The sequence below is a fragment of the Ranitomeya variabilis genome, chromosome 3 (assembly GCF_051348905.1).
Source record: "Ranitomeya variabilis isolate aRanVar5 chromosome 3, aRanVar5.hap1, whole genome shotgun sequence".
In the NCBI taxonomy this organism is placed as follows: Eukaryota; Metazoa; Chordata; class Amphibia; order Anura; family Dendrobatidae; genus Ranitomeya; species Ranitomeya variabilis.
In genome coordinates, this window is record NC_135234.1 from 549,824,052 (window position 1) to 549,845,990 (window position 21,939).

The 21,939-nt window shown below is 42.6% G+C and overlaps 1 protein-coding gene across 3 annotated transcripts in view; it reads left to right on the forward strand.

The window, feature by feature from the left end:
- The window catches only part of ABCC4 (ATP binding cassette subfamily C member 4 (PEL blood group)), a 376,997-nt gene that overhangs the window by 197,046 nt on the left and 158,012 nt on the right, over positions 1-21,939 (forward strand). The window contains exon 21 of one of the 3 annotated variants that reach the window (XM_077297157.1): positions 17,941-18,057. The exons of the other annotated variants lie outside the window; for them this stretch is intronic. Within the exon in view, the coding sequence (XP_077153272.1) occupies positions 17,941-17,949 (9 nt within the window). The 3' untranslated portion in view covers positions 17,950-18,057. Of the gene's footprint in view, positions 1-17,940; positions 18,058-21,939 lie in introns of those variants that run through there. 3 annotated transcript variants of the gene reach the window in all.

The following is a 21,939-nucleotide window of genomic DNA, read 5'->3' on the forward strand; positions in this document are numbered from 1 at the left end:
TCAGTTTCATATTTGGTCTGAGTGTCCTCGTCATTCATACACTCGCTGTCACACTGACAAAGATCGGTACAGGATAAGTTATTTTTTCGGCACGAACACCTTGAAGAAGAACAGTCATGTTTGCATTGACAACTAATCATCTCGATTATTGCTTTTGGAGCTGGAAGAACATCTGTCATGGTTGGTTTCAACTGTCCATCCAACCCTTTGTGATAGCCATTCTTCTCGGGATCCAGCTGAGAATCCTGCAAAGCAATGTTAGCTTGTCCCCACACTCTGGCTTGGATATGGACTCTGAGGACATGTTGTTTTAGAGCTCCGAGTGTAGGAGGTAACCTGTCACTTTCTGCCATATGCTTGCAAAATAGATGCCATCGCAGTTCGGGAATATTCTTAATAAAAATGCCTTTTGGAGAGTAAGCAAAACATACGAAGGTAGCAAGAGTTGACAACATAGTTTCGCTCACTTCTTTTTCAGTCGAAAGCATCTGCAGAGAACTGATTACATCTGGTGTTGCGTTCATGTAAGCTTGCAGCCAGATTGCTTTGCCAATTCGAGAGAACCTTCCAGTTGTGTCAGCACCAGTGAATGCATGGAAGGCTGTCAAAGCCTTTGCTCTGTCTGCCCCTATGACTCGCCTTATTGGCTCTATCTCGATCATCCCAGAGACCATTGAAATCGATGTATTCTTCAGCATGAGGTCATAGTTAGCTATGACCAACACCAGTACATCGGTATCAGGGGAGAAGAAAACCATCCTTGCATCCGGTGGGTTTCGTTGTGTTGCCAAGACAGCTTGGTAGATCAACAGTGTGTCTGCTTCTTCGTGATTGTTGTCGTCGAAAACTAAGTTTTTGTTGCTCCTGGTACACCCTGAAGAACAAGTGATGACCAGTTTTTGTGATGAACTGTTGAACTCTAGAGTCTTTGCAGCAAGATAGTTGGTCAGGTCAGCCTTTGTCTTGTCATGTGAAAGGAACCTGTTCATTGGAATATGATTAATGTTTGTTTCATCTCTGACCTGGTACTGAATTGGTGCCTTTCCTTTTCTTCTTTTATCCCTGGTAGCATCCTTGAGAGAATTTTCCCTATACGTATCAAACACAAGGATTATTTCATCGTAATTTTCTGTGAGAGACATAAGCCTGTCATTGAAGCAGTAACTGAGATCTTTGACTGTCACTAGTGTTGCCGGTTTCTTGGCCATCTTTTGCAGAAGAACCATTCCATCTACCAGGGCTATCTTGCGACTTGGAGCATCTGATCTTGTGTCCATCCTATCTTCTGGCTGCAGATCTTTCTGTGGAGTTTCTACTATAACCAACTTGTTAAGGAGACTGATCAGTTTTGATTTGTCATGGCATGGTAACATTGTACCATCTGGAGCAAAAAAGGCTCTTGGGGTCAGAGTGAATTCGTAGTTCCCAATGGCCACTTTCTGGTTTATGTCTCTGTTGGACCTTGCCAAAACCATCATTCTTCCATACAAGTCCTTGGTCTCCTTAAGATCAACAGTCTTGTCTCGGAGTTTTACTGTGGTTTTCTTGTTTGCCGACATGAACATCCTGTTGTTCTCCTTCTTTACTGGTGCCCATAGGCTAACATCCCCATTGATTCGCGCCAACACATAGTCTTCATACAGCTTTTGACCTGTCTCATCTGCATTCAGGATCATTTTTACGTACTCATCAGGGATGTAGGCATGGGTGATTACATTGTGCAACTTGTCACCTACAACAGCAAATGGGTTGCCATGTTTCAAAATTGCTTCCTTAATCTTGTCAATAACATGATGACACTTCTTGACTGCACTTGGCCCAAGATCGTGATGCTCTCTGGTTTTGTCACGTTCTAAATCAAACTGTCTGGTATATTCTTTGACAACTCGGGAGAGTTCAGGTGTGGCCATGAAGAATCTCTGACGAGCATTGGCATTGTTCGAGATGCCGACTATGCCAGCATGGATTTTCATCAGCTTGTTCAGATGCTCGCATGCATGGTCCGCCCCAATGGATACAAATGGGATAGCACTTTTCGTGACTGAAATGTTACCCGCTTTCATTTCTTCCCATGTTTGAGGGTGATTTATTTTAAGGTCATGCATGTCCGTGATATACCTTGGCCACAATTGCTTGTATTTCATCCGGTCAAATGCAAAGAAGAGCTTGCTGAGCTGCTCTCCGGCTTGAAGATGAAGCTCAAGGTCTGCATTCCTGGTTGCAGCAACAAATAAAAGGATTGTTTCCACTCGCTGTAGGTAGTTCATCATTGACTTGAACATTGCATTTTTGGATCTCTGTTTCACCCATGTTTGAAAGACTGTGATTATGTCAGCAGTGGTCAAGGCCTCTAGTAGGGAAGTGCTTGCTTGTTTCACTGACTTACTTTTTGTGTTCTTGTTTTCCTCAGAACAGGCAGCTTCAATTCCCTCTGTTGCCATCAAACACACCTGTTTTAGTTCTGGATTATCAATGAAGAACTCGTCCAGCAACAGTTCATACAGAGCAACATATGTATATGTGTGAGCACGAAGAGCACGCTTGTAATGGGTACATTTCAGTATTTGCCTTGTTGTTGCAGACCCATACACATCACCTTCTATCCATGCATCATCAATACCCGAGTTCTCCGTAGAGGTACCCAGAGCGCGCAGGGCAGCCATTACAACATGTAGCTCTCCCAGTCGTGGAACAACGGTGCGTTTCAGATCAGGTCTTGCATCTAGAAGTTGGACAACCTTCTCATACAGAGCCATATCAAATGAAATAACAGTGGGATGATCTTCACCAACAGTCAACTTCCTCAGTTCACTTGCTTGCATGATCACAGTCAGCAAGGTTGACCACTCGTGTGCTAGCTCTGGTAGCAGTGGTAAGGCTCCAACGTTGGTAAATCGCTTGCTTTCGGACAACAGTGAGTTGTATCCTGACCATCCAGGAATTTTGCTCGATGCTTTCTCTAGTTGCTGCATTCTGGATACAGCAGTAGCAACAATCCATCCAAATTGTGAAAGTTGGGAAGAACCTGATATTTCCTTGTTTGTGACAAAGTGTTCTGATCTTTGGGTATGTTGTACTTTTGGCTTGTCACAGTGCAACATATGTACATGGTATGGAGTGACAGATAAAGTGTGGGCATCTGTTATCTTCAAGGGTGGTGCAACTGGTTCTCCAACAGCATCTACTTGCTGATATACAGCAGTAATAGTTCCATGTGTGGTTCCTTTCCCATCAGGGGTATCCTCTGCAAAGTCTGTGTTATCAACTGCAAAGAACACAAAGGTACCCTTCTTCAAGAATGGTGGCACGTAAAGACCTTTTAACTCTCGGGTGTTTTCTACAACAGCATTAGCCAAAGCAGTTTCCATTCGTAGGGTACGGCCATAGGGAACACAAAACCCATGTGAACTAAGAAGATTCATTAATTTCTTATCGCGAGTGGTGTGATGAACAGTCAGAGCTAGCCCCAGGACCTGTGGGTTTTCTCGTGCGTTGGGTTGTCTGAATACTGATGATTCGGTTTTTGGCTTGTAGTTGACCTGGCGTTTTGATTTGAATTCATACATGATGTTCTGACTCATAGTGAGTGCTGCTCGGTCAACAATTTTGGTCCTTCTTTGAGTTTCAAGGCTGTTAATCGGCCCTGTTATGATCCAACGGATAGCGGAATATAATTCTGCTGGAACGTCGTGTATGTCACTAGTGACCGTTATGGTGTTTTTATCATTGACTTCCGTTGTAAAATTAGCAATGCTTTTCCTAATTAACTGTGCTGCTTTGTAGATTGTCTGCATGTTGTCTGCATCATCACTACGACATTCCATTGCAGAATTAACCATGATTTCCTCACAGGCTTCTGGTGAATAAAGAACTGCTGATTCCCTTCTGTTTTTTGAAAGACAGGATTTCAGATGTGGCAAGGCATTCATTATAATTTCTTTGAGCCACTCTCTAGTGAATGTAGGTTTGTGATTTTCCACGCCTTCTATACCAAGCATATTCAAATAAGTGGTTTCGATATCTTGTATAGATAGATATGATTGGTTCTGTGTTTGAATATCCACTAGGTTTAGCAACTCTAGCAGACTTGCACGTTGTAATAAGGGTTCTTTGTGGTCTGTTCTGTTGGTACTACGTTCTCGTTGTCCATGAAAAACATGCTTTGTCCAACAGCTTTTGTGGTACCGGACGTCAATAGAATGTGCATCCCCTGGTGCAATGCATGTGTTCAGTCTTGTTTTCAGTGTTAAATTATCTGATGTTTCAATAGCTTGTTTCAACGATTTCCCTGCGTTGACTGTCCTCACATTATAAAGCTTCTCATTCTCATCGTTCTGACAAAAGAAACATTTTTCCTTATCCAGTGGCCATGTATGTGACCTCGTGAATGGTGATGAAGAGTCAGATGTTAATGAACCTGATTCGTCCATTTCAGCACGTCCTCTTTTTAATCCTCGTTTCTTGGTAATGTGGCTACCAGTAGCTAATGCATGTGCATAACGGTCCCGGGCTCGTTGTATTTGGTCGTTGTTAATTGCATTTGTGTAACAACTTCGATGGTAGACTGCCTGATGTGTAGCGATTGTGTCTTTCCTGTTGCTAATCCGTCGATGGATATCAACATAGTTGCCATCTTGTAAACTTGCCCTCTCTGCTACTATGTCCAAAACGCGCTGGTAAGACTGTATCCGAGGATTTTGCACCAACTTCTCATTGCCATTGGAAGACTGATAGAGCATACATAGCTTCCAGTTGATAGGTGCCTCACCTTCACAAGTGACTTCAGTAGCTTGTGGTTTGTCTGTCATGTTCAACTCCTGTAATAAAAGAAAAAAAAAACATGTGATTCCTGTCATTATGTATTATTATGTCAATACTAATTAATTATAAAAAACTGCTGTAGTAAATATCTAAAACACATCTGCAACTAATATTGCATTTCTTAGCCCTAAAATGTATGTTTAGCTGTCAAATTTTATTTTTATGTTATTTATAAGCTGAGATATTAACGAAAATTGGTTTTACGTCAGCCATTTTGTAAAATCCAATATGGCGGTCACGTGGGACTCGGGGCAAATGGAAACATTGTTTTTCGTATTGCTTATACTATAACCTTTCCAAAAATGTATAGTTTTCAGACTCTCCAAAAAATTCCGGCGAAGGCCTAAATCAATACATAGTGAACCGGGCTATATACCAGCATGTTCACAAATCACTAATGGTATGATGTGAAATACAAGTGAGTAATGAATTTACCTCCTAGTCTCAATGCCGTAAGCAGCTTAAGAGTACCTGTCACCAGATCAAAAGGGATTTTTTTTTTAATCCACCCTGTGTTTCCAGAGATACGAGACATTTTATTTTGTGCTAATTTTTATGGTACTAACTACAAGGTGGTGCTCCCTGGATTTTCTGAGGGCATGTCTTTAGGCTGCTCCTCATTATTCCTCTGAATGCCACGCCTCCTTGGTAAAGACTATAAAAATTTGCATGCAAAAACACCCATGTTTCTAGATCTGTATGGCGGTTTTTAAAGAAAACAAGAAACCGGATATTCAAAGAAGCATTGGGAATGAAAGAAGAGCAAAACCTGGCCACTTCTTGGATAACCCCTTCTCATTACTTGTGTTTGGTCCTGTTAAAATAAAAAAACACTTATATTCCACTCCGGTGCCGGCGCTGTTCCAGCAGTGTCGGCACTCACATTACCGGGCTCATGTGAGGTTGTCACATGAGCCCTGTGGCCAGTCAGTGCCGGCGTCACTGTCCCTGCCTTTGGACAAATAGAACATCAAGAGCAAGTCAGAGCATCCACAGCCCTGGCTTCCTGTTGATGATCAATATTTCTGAAGACAGGGACACTGAGGCCATAGCTGATTGGGTGCAGAGCTCACATGACTTGCATTGTGGTCTACTGTAAGATGGCAACTTCATGTGTGATTTGTGACCTGCAATAATAATCCAAAAGCAATATGTTTGGATATTTAGGAATGGTCTTCTCAACGTTATGTTAGGTCTCAGGTCACAAGATAACCCCATTCACAATGATTAGGCTTAATGCCACAGTGCGACTTCATGGTCAGAATTTCTGTGCTAGCCCTAGTCTAGTGGTCATGCAATGCTTCTACAGATGAGCGCAGATGAGTACAGTTAGTTTTGGCCATTCCAAAACCTTTATATGGAATTGAAAGCTCCACTTTCGTGTGACCTTTCCATAGCTTTGATCTTGGTAAGGGAAACTCGTCTTCAGCTTTCTGACAGAGGCCATCTTGTTTTTTTTTGCCCAAATCTCCTTTATATTTGAAGTTATTAATTTGAACTTTTGTCCTGAGAAGTGGCACCAAAGCATAAGCCTGTCCTTCCCAAAGTAAGTAAGGTATACGTTACACCATACATTTTTTTATGTCTTTGTTAGGTGAATACTCACTTGTGAAATTTAGATGGTTTGTGTACTTTTTTTCTAATCAGAAAGGCTTGTGTCTTGCACCAACTTATGTAGTTTCGTTTGCGGACACCAATGCTCCTCTTTGTAGACTCTCTGAAAAGTTTCTCTTATTTGTATTGTCTGGTCTTTGGCTGATTCTTACGAACGGCTGCTTAGAACCCTTTTTATTATGCATGCTCTATTATATTACCTTTTGTCATGACTGTGTCAGGATGATATAGTTTAGTGGTCTGTACAGATTGCTTGTATATGTGTGATCAAAAAGCTGTACTATGCAAAAAAATTTTTGTTAAGAATCTAATCATAAGAAAATTTCAAGTAGGTGAAATGTAAAAAAATAAATAAATTCTACAAATTAGCTTATAAATCATCAGACATTTGATACATTTTATTAAATGTAATTTTTCTACTTATCAAAATAAATATCTTGTAATGTTAACATTTCATAATGAGCTATAGATTATTCACAGAAGTGTGGTATTCTGTCTGCTACAATTCCGCTGTCTGCTTTGCTGTGTAGACTTGGACAAAGCTGGCAGAGGGATACAACCATAATAAGTCACTTGTACTTTTGTAGGACTGCATAGTAACACCATACACTCAAATAGGCATCTGCTTGCTTCTTCCCTGCCACACCAGTCTCTGGGGGATGGCCTGTATACCCTTACTTTTTGAAAGCTATAATAGTCTTACATTTCGGTCTTTTTATTGTTTTCCTTTTATTTCAGTTACTATAACACAGATAAACAGGCTCTAAAAAAAGTAAAGTCAGGTGTTAATGAAATCCATCATTTTTCCCATTAATTGCTTTCCTATAACTTGATGAGTAGTTCTCATAGACTTACTAATATTCTCCTTGACCTATAGCATGATTGTCATTAACATCTGTTCTTGAACATATAAATGACTAAAAGATAGCTCAACCCAAAACATTTACAGTTTCTGTGTCTTCATTGTCAAAGACTGTCAGTCAATCTGGGCAGCAGACATGAGTAATACTTTGTGGTTTGTGTTTACACACCCAACTGATCTCTCTTAATACAACCAATATCATTGCTACAAGAATGTTGTTTTATGTATCACTTCAGAAACAGATGGATCAAAGTGATTTGAATTACCTCACAAAAAATGTTAATAGAGAATACATTTTTATTTCTTCACGCCATTGCCAATATTGTTGAAAAAAACCCCTATACCTTATATAATGAAAAGTACATATTGCCCACAATCGGATATGAGGAATTAATGATTTTTGGCTGCTTTGTTACTAGTAGTCCAGCAACTAGAAGGCAGACCTAATTTAGCAAGTTAAATCAAAGTTCACCCAGAAATGGTCGTGGGAACATAGGGCCATGGATGCATTTTATTCTATAAGACTTATTTCATTCCAGTTAACCCCTTCGCACCCACCGATTTTTCAGTTTTTGTTTTTTTCCTCCCCTTTTTCCAAGAGCCATAACTTTTTCTTTTTTACTTCAATTTAGCCTTGTGAGGGCTTGTTATGTGCAGAACGAGTTGCACTTTTGAATGACGCCATTGACTTTACCACACCATGTACTGGAAAACAGGGAAAAAATTCCAAGTGTGGGAAAATTACAAAAAAGTGTAATTCTACAATTGTTTTTTGGTTTTTTTTATTTACCATGTTCACTATATGGTAAAACTGACCTGGCAATATTGCTCTCCAGGTCAGTACTAGTACGCATATACCAAACATTTATAGATTCTTTTTTTTTTTATTTAGTGAAATACATTTCCAAATTTTGTAGGAATTTTTTATTTTTTTTTGTGTTTGTCGCTGTTCTCCAAGACCAATAGCATTTCCATTTTACAAGATCTAGGGCTGAGTGATGACTTAGTTTTTTCGCTGCTTGATCTGATGTTTTTATTGATACCATTTTAGGGTAGATATGGTATTTTAATAGCCTATTATTGCATTTTATGGCAAAGCGGGGATGACAAAAAAACCCCCCTAATCCTGTCTTTTTTTTTTCTCCTCGTTACGATGTTTACCGATCAGATTAATTTACTATATATTTTGATTGGGCATTTTTGAACCCTGAGATAACAAATGTACATAAAAAAAACAAAAACAACTTCCTTCTCACACCCAATGGGGGTGGTTTTTGTTGTCCTTTCTCATTCTCGGGTCCTCTACCAGAGGCCTAAGAGTTTGAGGGTTTGCGCAGGATCTTAGTTGTTCCCAGCATTGCGCTTTTCTGGACAGAGCGCTCCGATGTTGCTCCTGGGATCTGTTTTAGCCGTTCTTCCAATTTAGGGGTCACTGCTCCAGGTGCTCCTATCACCACTGGAATCACTGTTGCCTTCACCTTCCACATCTTCCTTGTCTACTATCACAATGTCTGGTTGGTTAGCCAACACCTGCTTATCCGTCTGGATCTACCTTCCACCATTCTCCACAAATGTGTGTGTGTGTGTGTGTGTGTGTGTGTGTATATGTATATATATATATATATATATATATATATATATATATATTTAAAATATATTCTAATTAGTTTTATTTTAATGGGGCAAGAAGGGGTTGTTTTTTAATTTTTTTTGTAAAACTTATTTTTATTACCATGTTCAATACTCCCTTTAGGTGACTTGAAGCTGGCATCTTTAGATCGCCTATGCTATACATAGTAGTGTTGAAGCACTACTATGTGTTCACAGGAAGATCAATAGGCATTTACAAGAAGAGTGTGATGAGAGGCACAGGGGTCTGTCATGACAACCCATCGGTGCCACGCAATTACGTGACAAGGGCTCCAATGGGCAGAATTTGTGAAGCGCTCCCAGCCGGCTTTTGTTAAATGTCAGTGATTGACAGTGGCAATTAACTGGTTAATAGCTGCAGGTCGATCTCTGATCCACCCGCGGCTGTTACAGGCACTTGATAGCTGATAAAATCGGCCATCAAGTGCGACGAACTATGTGGGCTCAACGTCTGAGTCCACATCAAAGGTAAATATACGTCATCGGTCATAAAAGGTTTAAAAAGTTGTAGGTTCACAAATAACTCAGAAATAAGAAACTTGGTGTTCTGCTTGGAGAAGGTGACCAAGATTCCACCAGGCTTGCTCTGCATTACAGACAGCAGCTCAGTAATATTTCCACTTGCCAGTGGAGCAATAGTCAAACATTGGGAAATTGACATTTATTCGGACTCCCATGACAGCACTACGAGAGAGGGGATCCGCCCTTCAGGAACAGGAAACCTACAGAGATACAAAAGGGCGGCACCTCTCCCTATGCATCAGTTGGTTTCCTGTTCCTGGAGGGACAGGATCCTACAGATGAAAATCTCCGTAGTGGATCCCAGGCCGGCCGGCCGAATCTGGTAGCGGGGGGGTCTCCTACCTCGGCCGGTGCGGATGTCCCTGGAGGCGCCACGGTGGTCCTGGCTGGACTGCACGTCGGTGGCGTATGGCAGCAGGGAGCAGGGTCCGGAGGATTGCCTGATCTCCATTCTATGCCGGCGTTGGTAAGTATATCCCCCCCTTGGTTCTTGCAGCGGTGCGGCGGTGGAGTGGGGTAGCGGTGACGGGAGAGCGGCGCCGACCGGAGCGCTGTCGCACATCTCCGGCGTCCTGCACCGCTCTCAGGAGCGTTTCCGGAGTGCTGTGACGCCGGGGGCGGAGTCGGCAGGCGCTTCCGGGTTACTGGATGGCTGCGCATGCGCAGTCTATCCAAGATGGCGGCGCCCATCGATCCTGGACACCGGATTCCCCACTAACTACCGCTGACCTCCCAGCTGCGGTCTGGTAAGCAGAAACCAATGGGATGACGCCAGGCTGCCTGCTGACCGGAACCCAGGGGGATTTAAGCAGGTGTCGGACTTAGAGCCCTGCTTTTGGTCACACTTCCATCATGGAGAGTGATGGTGAGCAGCCTCAGCTACTGGAGGTGTGACAGAAGCCCTTGGAGAAGGAGCATGTCAGGAGTGACCAGTCCAGCCGCAAAAGCTCGTCCAAGCAGGGATCGAGAGCGTCGACTGGGAAAGAACCCCCTCGTGTTCCGGTACCTTTCTTGGCGTTCGCTGGTAAGTGATCTACGTGAATGTTCACTCAGTGACGCGGGCCCCCTTATACTTTGTCATTCTAGGGGAAGAAAAGTGCAAAGATGAAACATAAGGAGTGCGCCCTATGTGGAATCCCCTTACCAGATTCTTATCCCAAAAAGTTATGTGCCCCCTGTATACAGCAGAGGGTGAGGTCTACAGGTGTGGTAGGGGTTAAGGGACATCAGGTCGGATAGATGGTATCACCTTATTGTCCTCCCCTAGGTAGCGGAAGAATCTGCAACTACGGCTAACTTAAGAGATGATCCGTCTGGAAGTAAGGGAATCCCTGCGGTCTCTATCCCAGGCGGGAAGTTCAAAACCTAGAACTCCCTTAATCTCTGAGTCTTCGGAGGAAGAAAGAGAGGAAGGTTCCTATGGCTCTATTCCCTCTTCCTCGTCATCGGAAGAGGACTCTGGCCGTTTTTGTCTGCCGCTGGACCGAGTTGATAAACTAGTTAAATCGGTCAGGGGTACGATGGGCCTGGAAGAGCCAAAAACTCAACCTTCCAGGCAGGAATTAATGTTCAGCGGATTAGACCATAAGAAACGCAGATCTTTTCCGGTGATAGATAAAGTTCAAGAGTTAATTCTCCGAGAGTGGAAGAAACCGGAGAAAAAAGGCTCGTTACCACCAGCTTTAAAACGCAGGTATCCCTTTGAGGATGCAGCGGTTGATACCTGGGACAAGGCCCCTAAGCTAGATGCTGCGGTGGCAAAAGCGTCCAAAAAAGCCGCATTACCCTTTGAGGATATGGGGTCCCTTAAAGATCCGCTTGATAGGAAGGCAGACACCTTTCTTAAAGGTACCTGGGAGATGGCGGCTGGATCTCTGAGACCAGCGGTGGCCGCAACGTGTACAGGAAGATCCTTAATGGTCTGGCTGAATCAGCTGGAGTCACAACTTAAGGAAGGTGCGTCCAGGAATACAATCCTGAATGCGCTCCCAGTAATTCAAGATGCTGCGGCCTTCCTGTCGGACGCTTCATTGGATTCTGTCAAGATGGCGGCCAGAGCAGCAGGTCTTTCCAACGCGGCTCGTAGAGCCTTATGGTTAAAATGTTGGTCCGGTGACATCCAATCAAGATCCAAGCTCTGCGCTATCCCATGTAAAGGGGAATATCTCTTCGGACCAACTCTGGATGACTTGCTTGAAAAAGCAGGTGATGATAAGAAGAAGTTCCCTAATCTGGCATCAGCATCTTACCGTCGCCCCTTCAACAGAAGGAGGTTTGGTCGCGGAAGGAAACGCGCGTCCTCACCCTCGAGAGATAATTTCAGATGGGAGGATAGACGCAAGAGAGGTACGGGCTATATGTTCCGCCGTTCCTCAAAAGAACGTAAAAAGTCAGACCAATGACTAGCAATCCCTGTGGGAGGGAGATTGGCAGCCTTCTCTTCCGCATGGTCTGACATCACTAATAGTGACTGGGTCCGAGGCATTATATCAGACGGTCTGAGACTGGAGTTTGACCATTGGCCTCGGGACAAGTTCAAATTAACCCCCTTACGTTCCTCCTCTATTGAACAAACGGCTTTGGAAGCTGAAGTCACCAATTTATGTCTTAAAAAGGTGCTGATTGAGATCCCAGATTCAGAAAGAGGAAGAGGGTTCTACTCTCCTCTATTTCTGATTCAAAAACCAGATAAGTCATTTAGGACCATCATTAATCTTAAATCTCTTAATGAATTCCTGGTTAATAAAACCTTCAAAATGGAGTCTATCAGTACTACAATAAAGATGTTGTTCAAACACTGCTTTATGGTAGTTGTAGATCTTAAGGACGCATACTATCATGTTCCTATCCATGAGAACTTCCAGAGGTTCCTGAGGGTGGCGGTGTCTATAGAGGGAATTGTTCGTCATTTTCAATATCGAGCCCTTCCCTTCGGCATTTCTGCAGCTCCTAGGGTATTTACCAAGGTAGTCGCTGAGGTTATGGCATATTTGCGAGAATCCGATATCCTCATAATACCTTATCTGGATGATTTCCTTATTGTGGGGAATTCAGCAGATCATTGCCTTTCGCAAGCAATGACAGCCATAGCCAAACTAGAACATCTGGGCTGGATTATAAATTATGACAAATCCCGTTTACAGCCCCTAAAAATTCAGAGATTCCTCGGACTGTTATTAAATTCAGAGACCCAACAATGCTGTTTGCCGCCTGATAAATTACTCCACATTCAACAACAGGTGTTGAAGGTGATTAATAAACCATCCATGACCCTTAGACAGGCTATGTCACTGTTAGGATCCCTAACTTCGTGCATTCCTGCCGTCCGTTGGGCCCAATTCCATACCAGACCTTTACAGTTTGAGGTTCTGGACAATGATAGAGCCTTACAGGGGTCCTTGCAGGGTCAGGTGACGTTAAGTCCAGTAGTACTTACATCTCTCAGATGGTGGCTAGTAGAAGGCAATCTGTCGGCAGGAGTTCCCTGGGTGACACATGTGACTCGTGTAATAACAACTGACGCCAGCCCTACGGGATGGGGGGCGCACATGGGTGACATCGTAGTTCAAGGGCTATGGGACCCTCAAACATCAGCTTCCTCCAATCAGAGAGAGTTAATGGCTATTGAGCTAGCAGTTAAAAAACTCCTCGTGTATCTACAGGGTCACCATGTCAAGATCCTCTCCGACAACCAGGTGGCAGTAGCCTACGTAAACCACCAGGGTGGAACACACTCCGAATCTCTGATGGAAGTAGCAGACCGCCTTCTCCAGACAGCAGAGAGCAATTTACTATCTTTAACTGCTCTACATTTAAAAGGGAAAGAAAACATAAAAGCGGACTTTCTAAGCCGCAACACGTTAAAACAAGGGGAATGGTCCCTGAACAGAGACATCTTCGGTCAGATTGTCCACATGTGGGGTCATCCAGACGTGGACCTGTTTGCCACCAGGGACAACAGAAAAACAAAAAAATTCTGTTCTCTGAATCCCAGGGAGAATCCGTTGGCAGTGGACGCCTTCTTGATCAAATGGGACTTCCGTTTGGCTTATGCGTTTCCCCCGCTGGGCCTATTACCTCTTGTGGTCAGGAAAATAAGGGAGGACCGAGCAAGGGTCATACTGGTCGCCCCTTTCTGGCCCAAGAGAGCTTGGTTCGCGTGGCTCAGGACCATGTCGGTGGAAGACCCCTGGGTACTTCCGGACATTCCCAATTTACTCCATCAAGGTCCGATCACCCATCCGCAGGTGAAGGGGCTCCATTTGACGGCATGGTGTTTGAGAGGTCATTATTAAAAAACAGAGGTTTTTCCCCAAACTTAATTGATACCCTTATGAAGAGTAGAAAAAATATAACAACAAAGATCTACTCTAGAACCTGGAGGAAGTTCTTGGCCTCTTCAGATTTCAGAATTGAAGAAGGGTTACCAATTAACCAAATTTTAGAATTCCTGCAGAAAGGGTTAGAGTTAAACCTATCCACGAGTACACTAAAAGTACAAGTCTCAGCCCTGGGGGCCCTGTTTTCTTGTAACGTTGCTAATAACTATTGGGTATCAAGGTTTATAAAAGCTTCCAGTAGAGCTAGACCTATACACAAGAACAGGTCGGTACCTTGGGATCTCAACCTAGTCCTGTCAGCCTTGACTAGAGAACCGTTTGAGCCCTTACATTCTGCTTCAATTAAATTATTGTCCCTCAAGACAGCGTTCTTGGTAGCGATAACATCTGCTCGTAGAGTAGGGGACATTCAAGCGCTCTCTAGACTCTCCCCATATACAGAGTTTTTACAGGACAGAGTAGTCCTAAAACCGGACCCCGCCTATTTGCCAAAAGTCGCCTCACATTTTCACAGATCACAAGAGATAGTGTTACCATCATTTCTCCCTAACCCCTCTAACGCCAAAGAAGAACTACTCCATACATTAGATGTTAGGAGATGCCTGTTAGAATACATCACAGTCACTAACGCTTGGAAGAGAGAGGATGCGTTATTTTTATCCTTCCAAGGTCCTAGGAAAGGGCTTAGAGTTTCGAAGTTCACACTAGCGAAGTGGATTAGGGAGGCTATCTCTTTGGCTTATACTGCAGGTGGAGGTCCGGCTCCGCAGAATCTGAGGGCGCATTCCACCAGGGCCATGGCTACATCCTGGGCGGAAAGATCTGGAGTATCAATCGACCAGATATGTAAGGCAGCTACGTGGTCGTCCCCTTCCACCTTTTTCAAGCACTATCGGTTGGACTTGGGGTGCTCCTCTGATCTCACCTTCGGGTTAAGGGTGCTGCAGGCTATAGTCCCTCCCTAAGGTAGTTTTACATCTCTGTAATTCTCTCGTAGTGCTGTCATGGGAGTCCGAATAAAGCATTAAGCTACTTACGGGTAGCTGCGTTTTTCGGAGGCCCATGACAGCACCCTTAGTTCCCTCCCTATTCACGGGGGGTTGCACTTCCTATAATGTATATAATGAGATATATATAGATCTCACGTGTGGTATTTGTATTGGATTAGTTTTGTATATAAACTGTATATAATATTTGTGTGCTACTAACCGCGGTAGTCCTCTCAGGCTCTAATATACAACTGATGCATAGGGAGAGGTGCCGCCCTTTTGTATCTCTGTAGGTTTCCTGTTCCTGAAGGGCGGATCCCCTCTCTCGTAGTGCTGTCATGGGCCTCCGAAAAACGCAGCTACCCGTAAGTAGCTTAATGCTTTTTTTTTTTTTTTATTACGTAGCTTTTTTTTTTTTTTTTTCCGTTGTTACTATAGAAAAATGTCACTGCAAAACCTTTGGTTGGGCTATGTTCACACATTGCGTTTATGCTGCGTTTTAACTTGCATAAAAAAGCACACTTTTTTTTATTTCCTGGCTGAATTGTAAAACCTTTCTTTTCAGAAGTCCACACTGAGTTTTTCAACTAACGCAGTAAACTCCAAAATTTCAAACTAATTAACCCAATTGATTAACACTGTAAATGGAAAAATTTCAAGAATGCCAAAATTATAAATTTTTTTAGTCATTGTAATACCACAAAAAATGCTGTAACTAACAGTCATGGCTATCCCAAAATGGTATTAATGAAACGTAGTCTTGAGCCGCAAAAATAAGCCAACACACAGCTCAATCAACAAAAAATGAAAACATTACAAGTCTTGGAAAATGAAGACACAACCCAAAAAAACGTTTATTTTCAAACTTCTGATTTTTTTTCGCCACTAAAATAATTAAAAAAAATTGGACATTTCTTATATAACTGTAATCGTACTGATGAGCAGAATCCTATTATAAGGTCATTTTCACCACAAAATATACACCGTAAAAACAATTCCCAAAAAACAATGTTAGAATTGCGTTTTTTTCAAAATTTCTCCCCACTTAGAATTTTGTTAGCATTTTCTATTAAACGATGTGGTAAAATGAATGGTGTCATTCAAAATCATGTCCATATGCTCAAAAAACTAAAAAAGTTATGGCTATGGGAAGAAGGCAAGGAAAAAGTAAAAACGGAAATTTGCCTCGTCCTGAGGGGGTTAACCATTGCCCTGCTGGAAGATACCTTACTGAATTTACTTCTGTTTTACATTGCTGCTATTAACCATTCCTCTACTGGAAGATCCCAGCTTGCATTTACCTCTCATTTACTTTTGTGTATGACGATTATTGTACTGCTGGAAGATGCCAGACTGCATTCCTGTGATTAGCTGCTTCCCTGCTGGGAGATACCAGTTTCCTATAATACTACACCTTTTTCATCTATGTTATCTGCTGCACTTGTTTGCCTGCTTTCCTGATCCTCTCTGATGCATGTGTAGTTTGTCAACACCCGCTCCGCTGATTTTAGAGACTTCACCTCACTATTATATATGGTTTTGAATTCCAACCATACTTAATGTGTGCTTTAAGGCTATATCCGTATTAAAGAAGCACTCCCACTAACTTTTTTTATTGATTAAATGTTTCTGTCTGGTGTCCAGACAAGTGTTTGGTGTCTTCTGCTTTTCCGAGTGATGTCACTGCCGTTATGACTAGCCGGACCGTGTTATGTGTGAGCTGGAAGGCTTACAGTGAAAGCCTATTGAGCCTCATACTGACACTCCATAGACTTAAGGCTTAGTCGCACATAACGATATCGTTAACGATATCGTTGCAACGTCACGCTTTTGGTGACGTAGCAACGATCCCGCTAACGATCTCGTTGTGTGACAGCGACCAACGATCAGGCCCCTGCTGGGAGATCGTTGGTCGTTGGGGAATGATCAGGACCATTTTTTGGTCGCTGAAAACCCGCTGTCATGGCTGGATCGGCGTGTGTGACGGCGATCCAGCGATGTGTTCACTTGTAACCAGGGTAAATATCGGGTTACTAAGCGCAGGGCCGCTCTTAGTAACCCAATATTTACCCTGGTTACCATTGTAAAAGTAAAAAAATAAACAGTACATAATCACATTCTGATGTCTGTCACGTCCCCCGGCGTCCACAGGGTTAAAACTGCTTTCGGCCGAGCGCTTCCCTGCACTGACTGTGTCAGCGCCGGCCGTAAAGCAGAGCACAGCGGTGACGTCACAGCTGTTACTGCCGGCGCTGACACATTCAGTGCAGGAAAGCTTTCGGCAGCAGCGCGTGCATTAGCAGCGCTCCTGCCGAAAGCAGTTTTAACCTTGTGGACGCCGGGGGACGTGACAGACATCAGAATGTGAGTATGTAGTGTTTTTTTTTTTTTTACTTTTACAATGGTAACAAGGGTAAATATCGGGTTACTAAGCGCGGCCCTGCACTTAGTAACCCGATGTTTACCCTGGTTACCCGGGTGCTGCAGGGGGACTTCGGCATTGTTGAAGACAGTTTCAAGATGCCAAAGTCGTTCCCCTGATCGTTGATCGCTGGAGAGAGCTGTCTGTGTGACAGCTCCCCAGCGACCACACAACGACTTACCAACGATCACGGCCAGGTCGTATCGCTGGTCGTGATCGTTAATAAGTCGTTTAGTGTAACAGTACCTTTACATTGTAAAAGCCACTTCCGGATCACGCAGAGTGCAGTGTGACTCCGACAGTCTGCAGAGCGGTGACACCATTCAAAAGAGCAGAAGACCGGCACTGGACACCACATACGGTAAATCAGCGGTAGTGGAGTATATTAACACACTCACACTACATTACATGAACATCATACACACAATCAATAAAAAAACTTAATGGGATTGCGTCTTTAAAAGGATTATATAAAAAAATGCGCGTTATAAACATTTGACCACTAAGAGCCTGCTGTACTCTAGGACCTGTGGTTTCAGGAGTAAGTTTTTTTTAAAAAAAAGCTGTAATATATGCGTGTATGACAATACTGGTGACAATGTTGGGGATTTATTCAAAATTGAAGGCATACTGAACCAGCATGGCTACTAGAGGATCTTGCAGCGGCATGCTATTCCATCCGGTTTGCGTTTAGTTGGACCCTCATTTATTTTTCAACAGGACAATTGACCACAAATACACCTCCAGGCTGTGTAAGGGCTATTTGACCAAGAAGGAGCGTGATGGGGTGCTACGCCGATGACCTGGCCGCCACAGTCACCAGACCTGAACCCAGTCGAGATGGTTTGGGGTGAGCTGGACCGCAGAGTGAAGGCAAAAGGGCCAACAAGTGCTAAGCATCTCTGGGAACTCCTTCAAGGTTGTTGGAAGACCATTCCCAGTGACTACCTCTTGAAGCTCATCAAGAGAATGTCAAGAGTGTGCAACAGGAAAGAAATATATCTTGGTACCGTGTTAGCCAGCAGATAGAAAAATATTTAGAATTGAGAGTCCTCAGTGGTTGATACCTTTTAATGGCTAACTGAAAAGATGGTAACAAATTGCAAGCTTTCGAGACTACATACGTCTCTTCATCAGGCAAAGACTAAAACAAATTCTGAAGAATCACATATTTATGCACAACATAGTATAGAGAAAAAAAAAAAAAAAAAAAAAGGGGAAAAAAAACCATGGATAAGCTAGGTGACATGAAGCAGAATTACCATGGGTGATAAACAGTTACGTCCATAAATATTGGGCCAATTCTTAGATAAGGATTGTTTTATTGTCCTGTGATTAGGGTCTCGTTCTGTTGTGATGACCCCACATGGTCTGAGGGGCAAGTTCATTAGTTGATGTAAAAAGACATAAATCCGTGTGACACATTCATTCCTGCATTTAGAGTGTCAAAGGTCGTCATCAGTTTATACTCCCAGACTCTTCTGTCTCTCTGAGTTTTGAAGTTACTTTTCAATACAAGTAATTTCATGTCCATAATGTTATGATTTGGGAGACAGAAATGTATTGCCACAGGTATATCCATTCTTTTTTCTTTTATTGTATGGCGATGAGAGTTCATCCTTGTTCTCAGTTTCTGCCCTGTCTCCCCCACATACAGACCCCCAGTTGGACATTTAGTACAAATAATTAGGTACACCACATTAGAAGTGATGCAGCTGAATGTACCTGGTATCTTGTAGTCCTGGTGTGAATTGGGGATCTTTATCTTGTCCATGGTCATTATAAATGGACAGGTTTTACATTTTTTCTGATTGCAGGGAAAGGTACCTGCAGCTGTTGGAGAGGACAGGGAGCTTCTGACAATGATGCTTCTTAGATTTGGGGGCTGCCTAAAACACAGTAGTGGGGGGTCTGGAAAAATGGATTGTAAGCGGGCATCTTTTTGCAGTAAAGGTTGTAATTTCCGTGCAGCTCCCCTTAGCGCCTCCAGATTTGGATTGTAGGTGACCACTAGAGGCACCCGGTTATTTTCTTCTTTAGTTTTGTAATGTAGCAGGTGATTCCTTGATATTCTGGTGGCTCTTGTAATCTGATTTTCAATTGTTCTTGGATGGTAGCCCTGATTCAAAAAGGTCTTTCTGAGGCGACCCAGGTGTTCATCTCTATCCATTGGGTTGGAACATATACGATTGTATCTGATGGCTTGGCTGTAGACAATGGAGTTTTTTATGTGTTTTGGATGGAAACTGTCCCATTTAAGGTATGTTGGACGGTCGATTGGCTTCTGATACAGGGATGTCTCTATTTTATTGTTCTGCAGCTTAATGATGGTGTCCAAAAAGTTAATTTCAGTGCAGGAGTAGTTGAGTGTCAAGTTGATGGTATGATGAAATTGATTAAACTGTTCATGGAACGACTTTAGCTGTGGCTCAGACTCCGTCCAGATGATTAAAATGTCATCAATGTAGCGGTAGTACGCCAGAGGCCTGATGGGACATGAGGACAAAAAGTCTCGAAAGCTTGCAATTTGTTACCATCTTTTCAGTTAGCCATTAAAAGGTATCAACCACTGAGGACTCTCAATTCTAAATATTTTTCAAGAGTGTGCAAAGCAGTCATCAAAGCAAAAGGTGGCTACTTTGAAGAACCTAGAATATAAGACATAATTTCAGTTGTTTCACACTTTCTTGTTAAGTATATAATTCCACATGTGTTAATTCATAGTTTTGATGCCTTTAGTGTGAATGTACAATTTTCATAGTCATTAAAATACAGAAAAATCTTTAAATGAGAAGGTGTGTCCAAACTTTTGGTCTGTACTTTTGGCTTGTGTGTGTGTGTATATATATATATATATATATATATATATATATATATATATATATATATATATATATATATATATATATATATATATATATATATATATATACACACACAGTGGGGCAAAAAAGTATTTAGTCAGTCAGCAATAGTGCAAGTTCCACCACTTAAAAAGATGAGAGGCGTCTGTAATTTACATCATAGGTAGACCTCAACTATGGGAGACAAACTGAGAAAAAAAAATCCAGAAAATCACATTGTCTGTTTTTTTTATCATTTTATTTGCATATTATGGTGGAAAATAAGTATTTGGTCAGAAACAAAATTTCATCTCAATACTTTGTAATAAATCCTTTGTTGGCAATGACAGAGGTCAAACGTTTTCTGTAAGTCTTCACAAGGTTACCACGCACTGGTGTTGGTATGTTGGCCCATTCCTCCATGCAGATCTCCTCTAGATCAGTGATGTTTTTGGCTTTTCGCTTGGCAACACGGACTTTCAACTCCCTCCAAAGGTTTTCTATAGGGTTGAGATCTGGAGACTGGCTAGGCCACTCCAGGACCTTAAAATGCTTCTTACGAAGCCACTCCTTCGTTGCCCTGGCGGTGTGCTTTGGATCATTGTCATGTTGAAAGACCCAGCCACGTTTCATCTTCAATGCCCTTGCTGATGGAAGGAGGTTTGCACTCAAAATCTCACGATACATGGCCCCATTCATTCTTTCATGTACCCGGATCAGTCGTCCTGGCCCCTTTGCAGAGAAACAGCCCCAAAGCATGATGTTTCCACCACCATGCTTTACAGAAGGTATGGTGTTTGATGGATGCAACTCAGTATTCTTTTTCCTCCAAACACGACAAGTTGTGTTTCTACCAAACAGTTCCAGTTTGGTTTCATCAGACCATAGGACATTCTCCCAAAACTCCTCTGGATCATCCAAATGCTCTCTAGCAAACTTCAGATGGGCCCGGACATGTACTGGCTTAAGCAGTGGGACACGTCTGGCACTGCAGGATCTGAGTCCATGGTGGCGTAGTGTTACTTATGGTAGGCCTTGTTACATTGGTCCCAGCTCTCTGCAGTTCATTCACTAGGTCCCCCCGCGTGGTTCTGGGATTTTTGCTCACCGTTCTTGTGATCATTCTGACCCCACGGGGTGGGATTTTGCGTGGAGCCCCAGATCGAGGGAGATTATCAGTGGTCTTGAATGTCTTCCATTTTCTAATTATTGCTCCCACTGTTGATTTCTTCACTCCAAGCTGGTTGGCTATTGTAGATTCAGTCTTCCCAGCCTGGTGCAGGGCTGCAATTTTGTTTCTGGTGTCCTTTGACAGCTCTTTGGTCTTCACCATAGTGGAGTTTGGAGTCAGACTGTTTGCGGGTGTGCACAGGTGTCTTTTTATACTGATAACAAGTTTAAACAGGTGCCATTACTACAGGTAATGAGTGGAGGAAAGAGGAGACTCTTAAAGAAGAAGTTACAGGTCTGTGAGAGCCAGAAATCTTGATTGTTTGTTTCTGACCAAATACTTATTTTCCACCATAATATGCAAATAAAATGATAAAAAAACAGACAATGTGATTTTCTGGATTTTTTTTTCTCAGCTTGTCTCCCATAGTTGAGGTCCACCTATGATGTAAATTACAGACGCCTCTCATCTTTTTAAGTGGTGGAACTTGCACTATTGCTGACTGGCTAATTACTTTTTTGCCCCACTGTGTGTGTGTGCGCGTGTGTGTGTGTGTGTGTGTGTGTGTGTGTATGTGTGTGTGTATATATATATATATATATATATATATATATATATATATATATATATATATATATATATATATATATATATATATATATAATCTCTATCTATCACTTTTGGTTATTCCAGCGATCGGTCCAA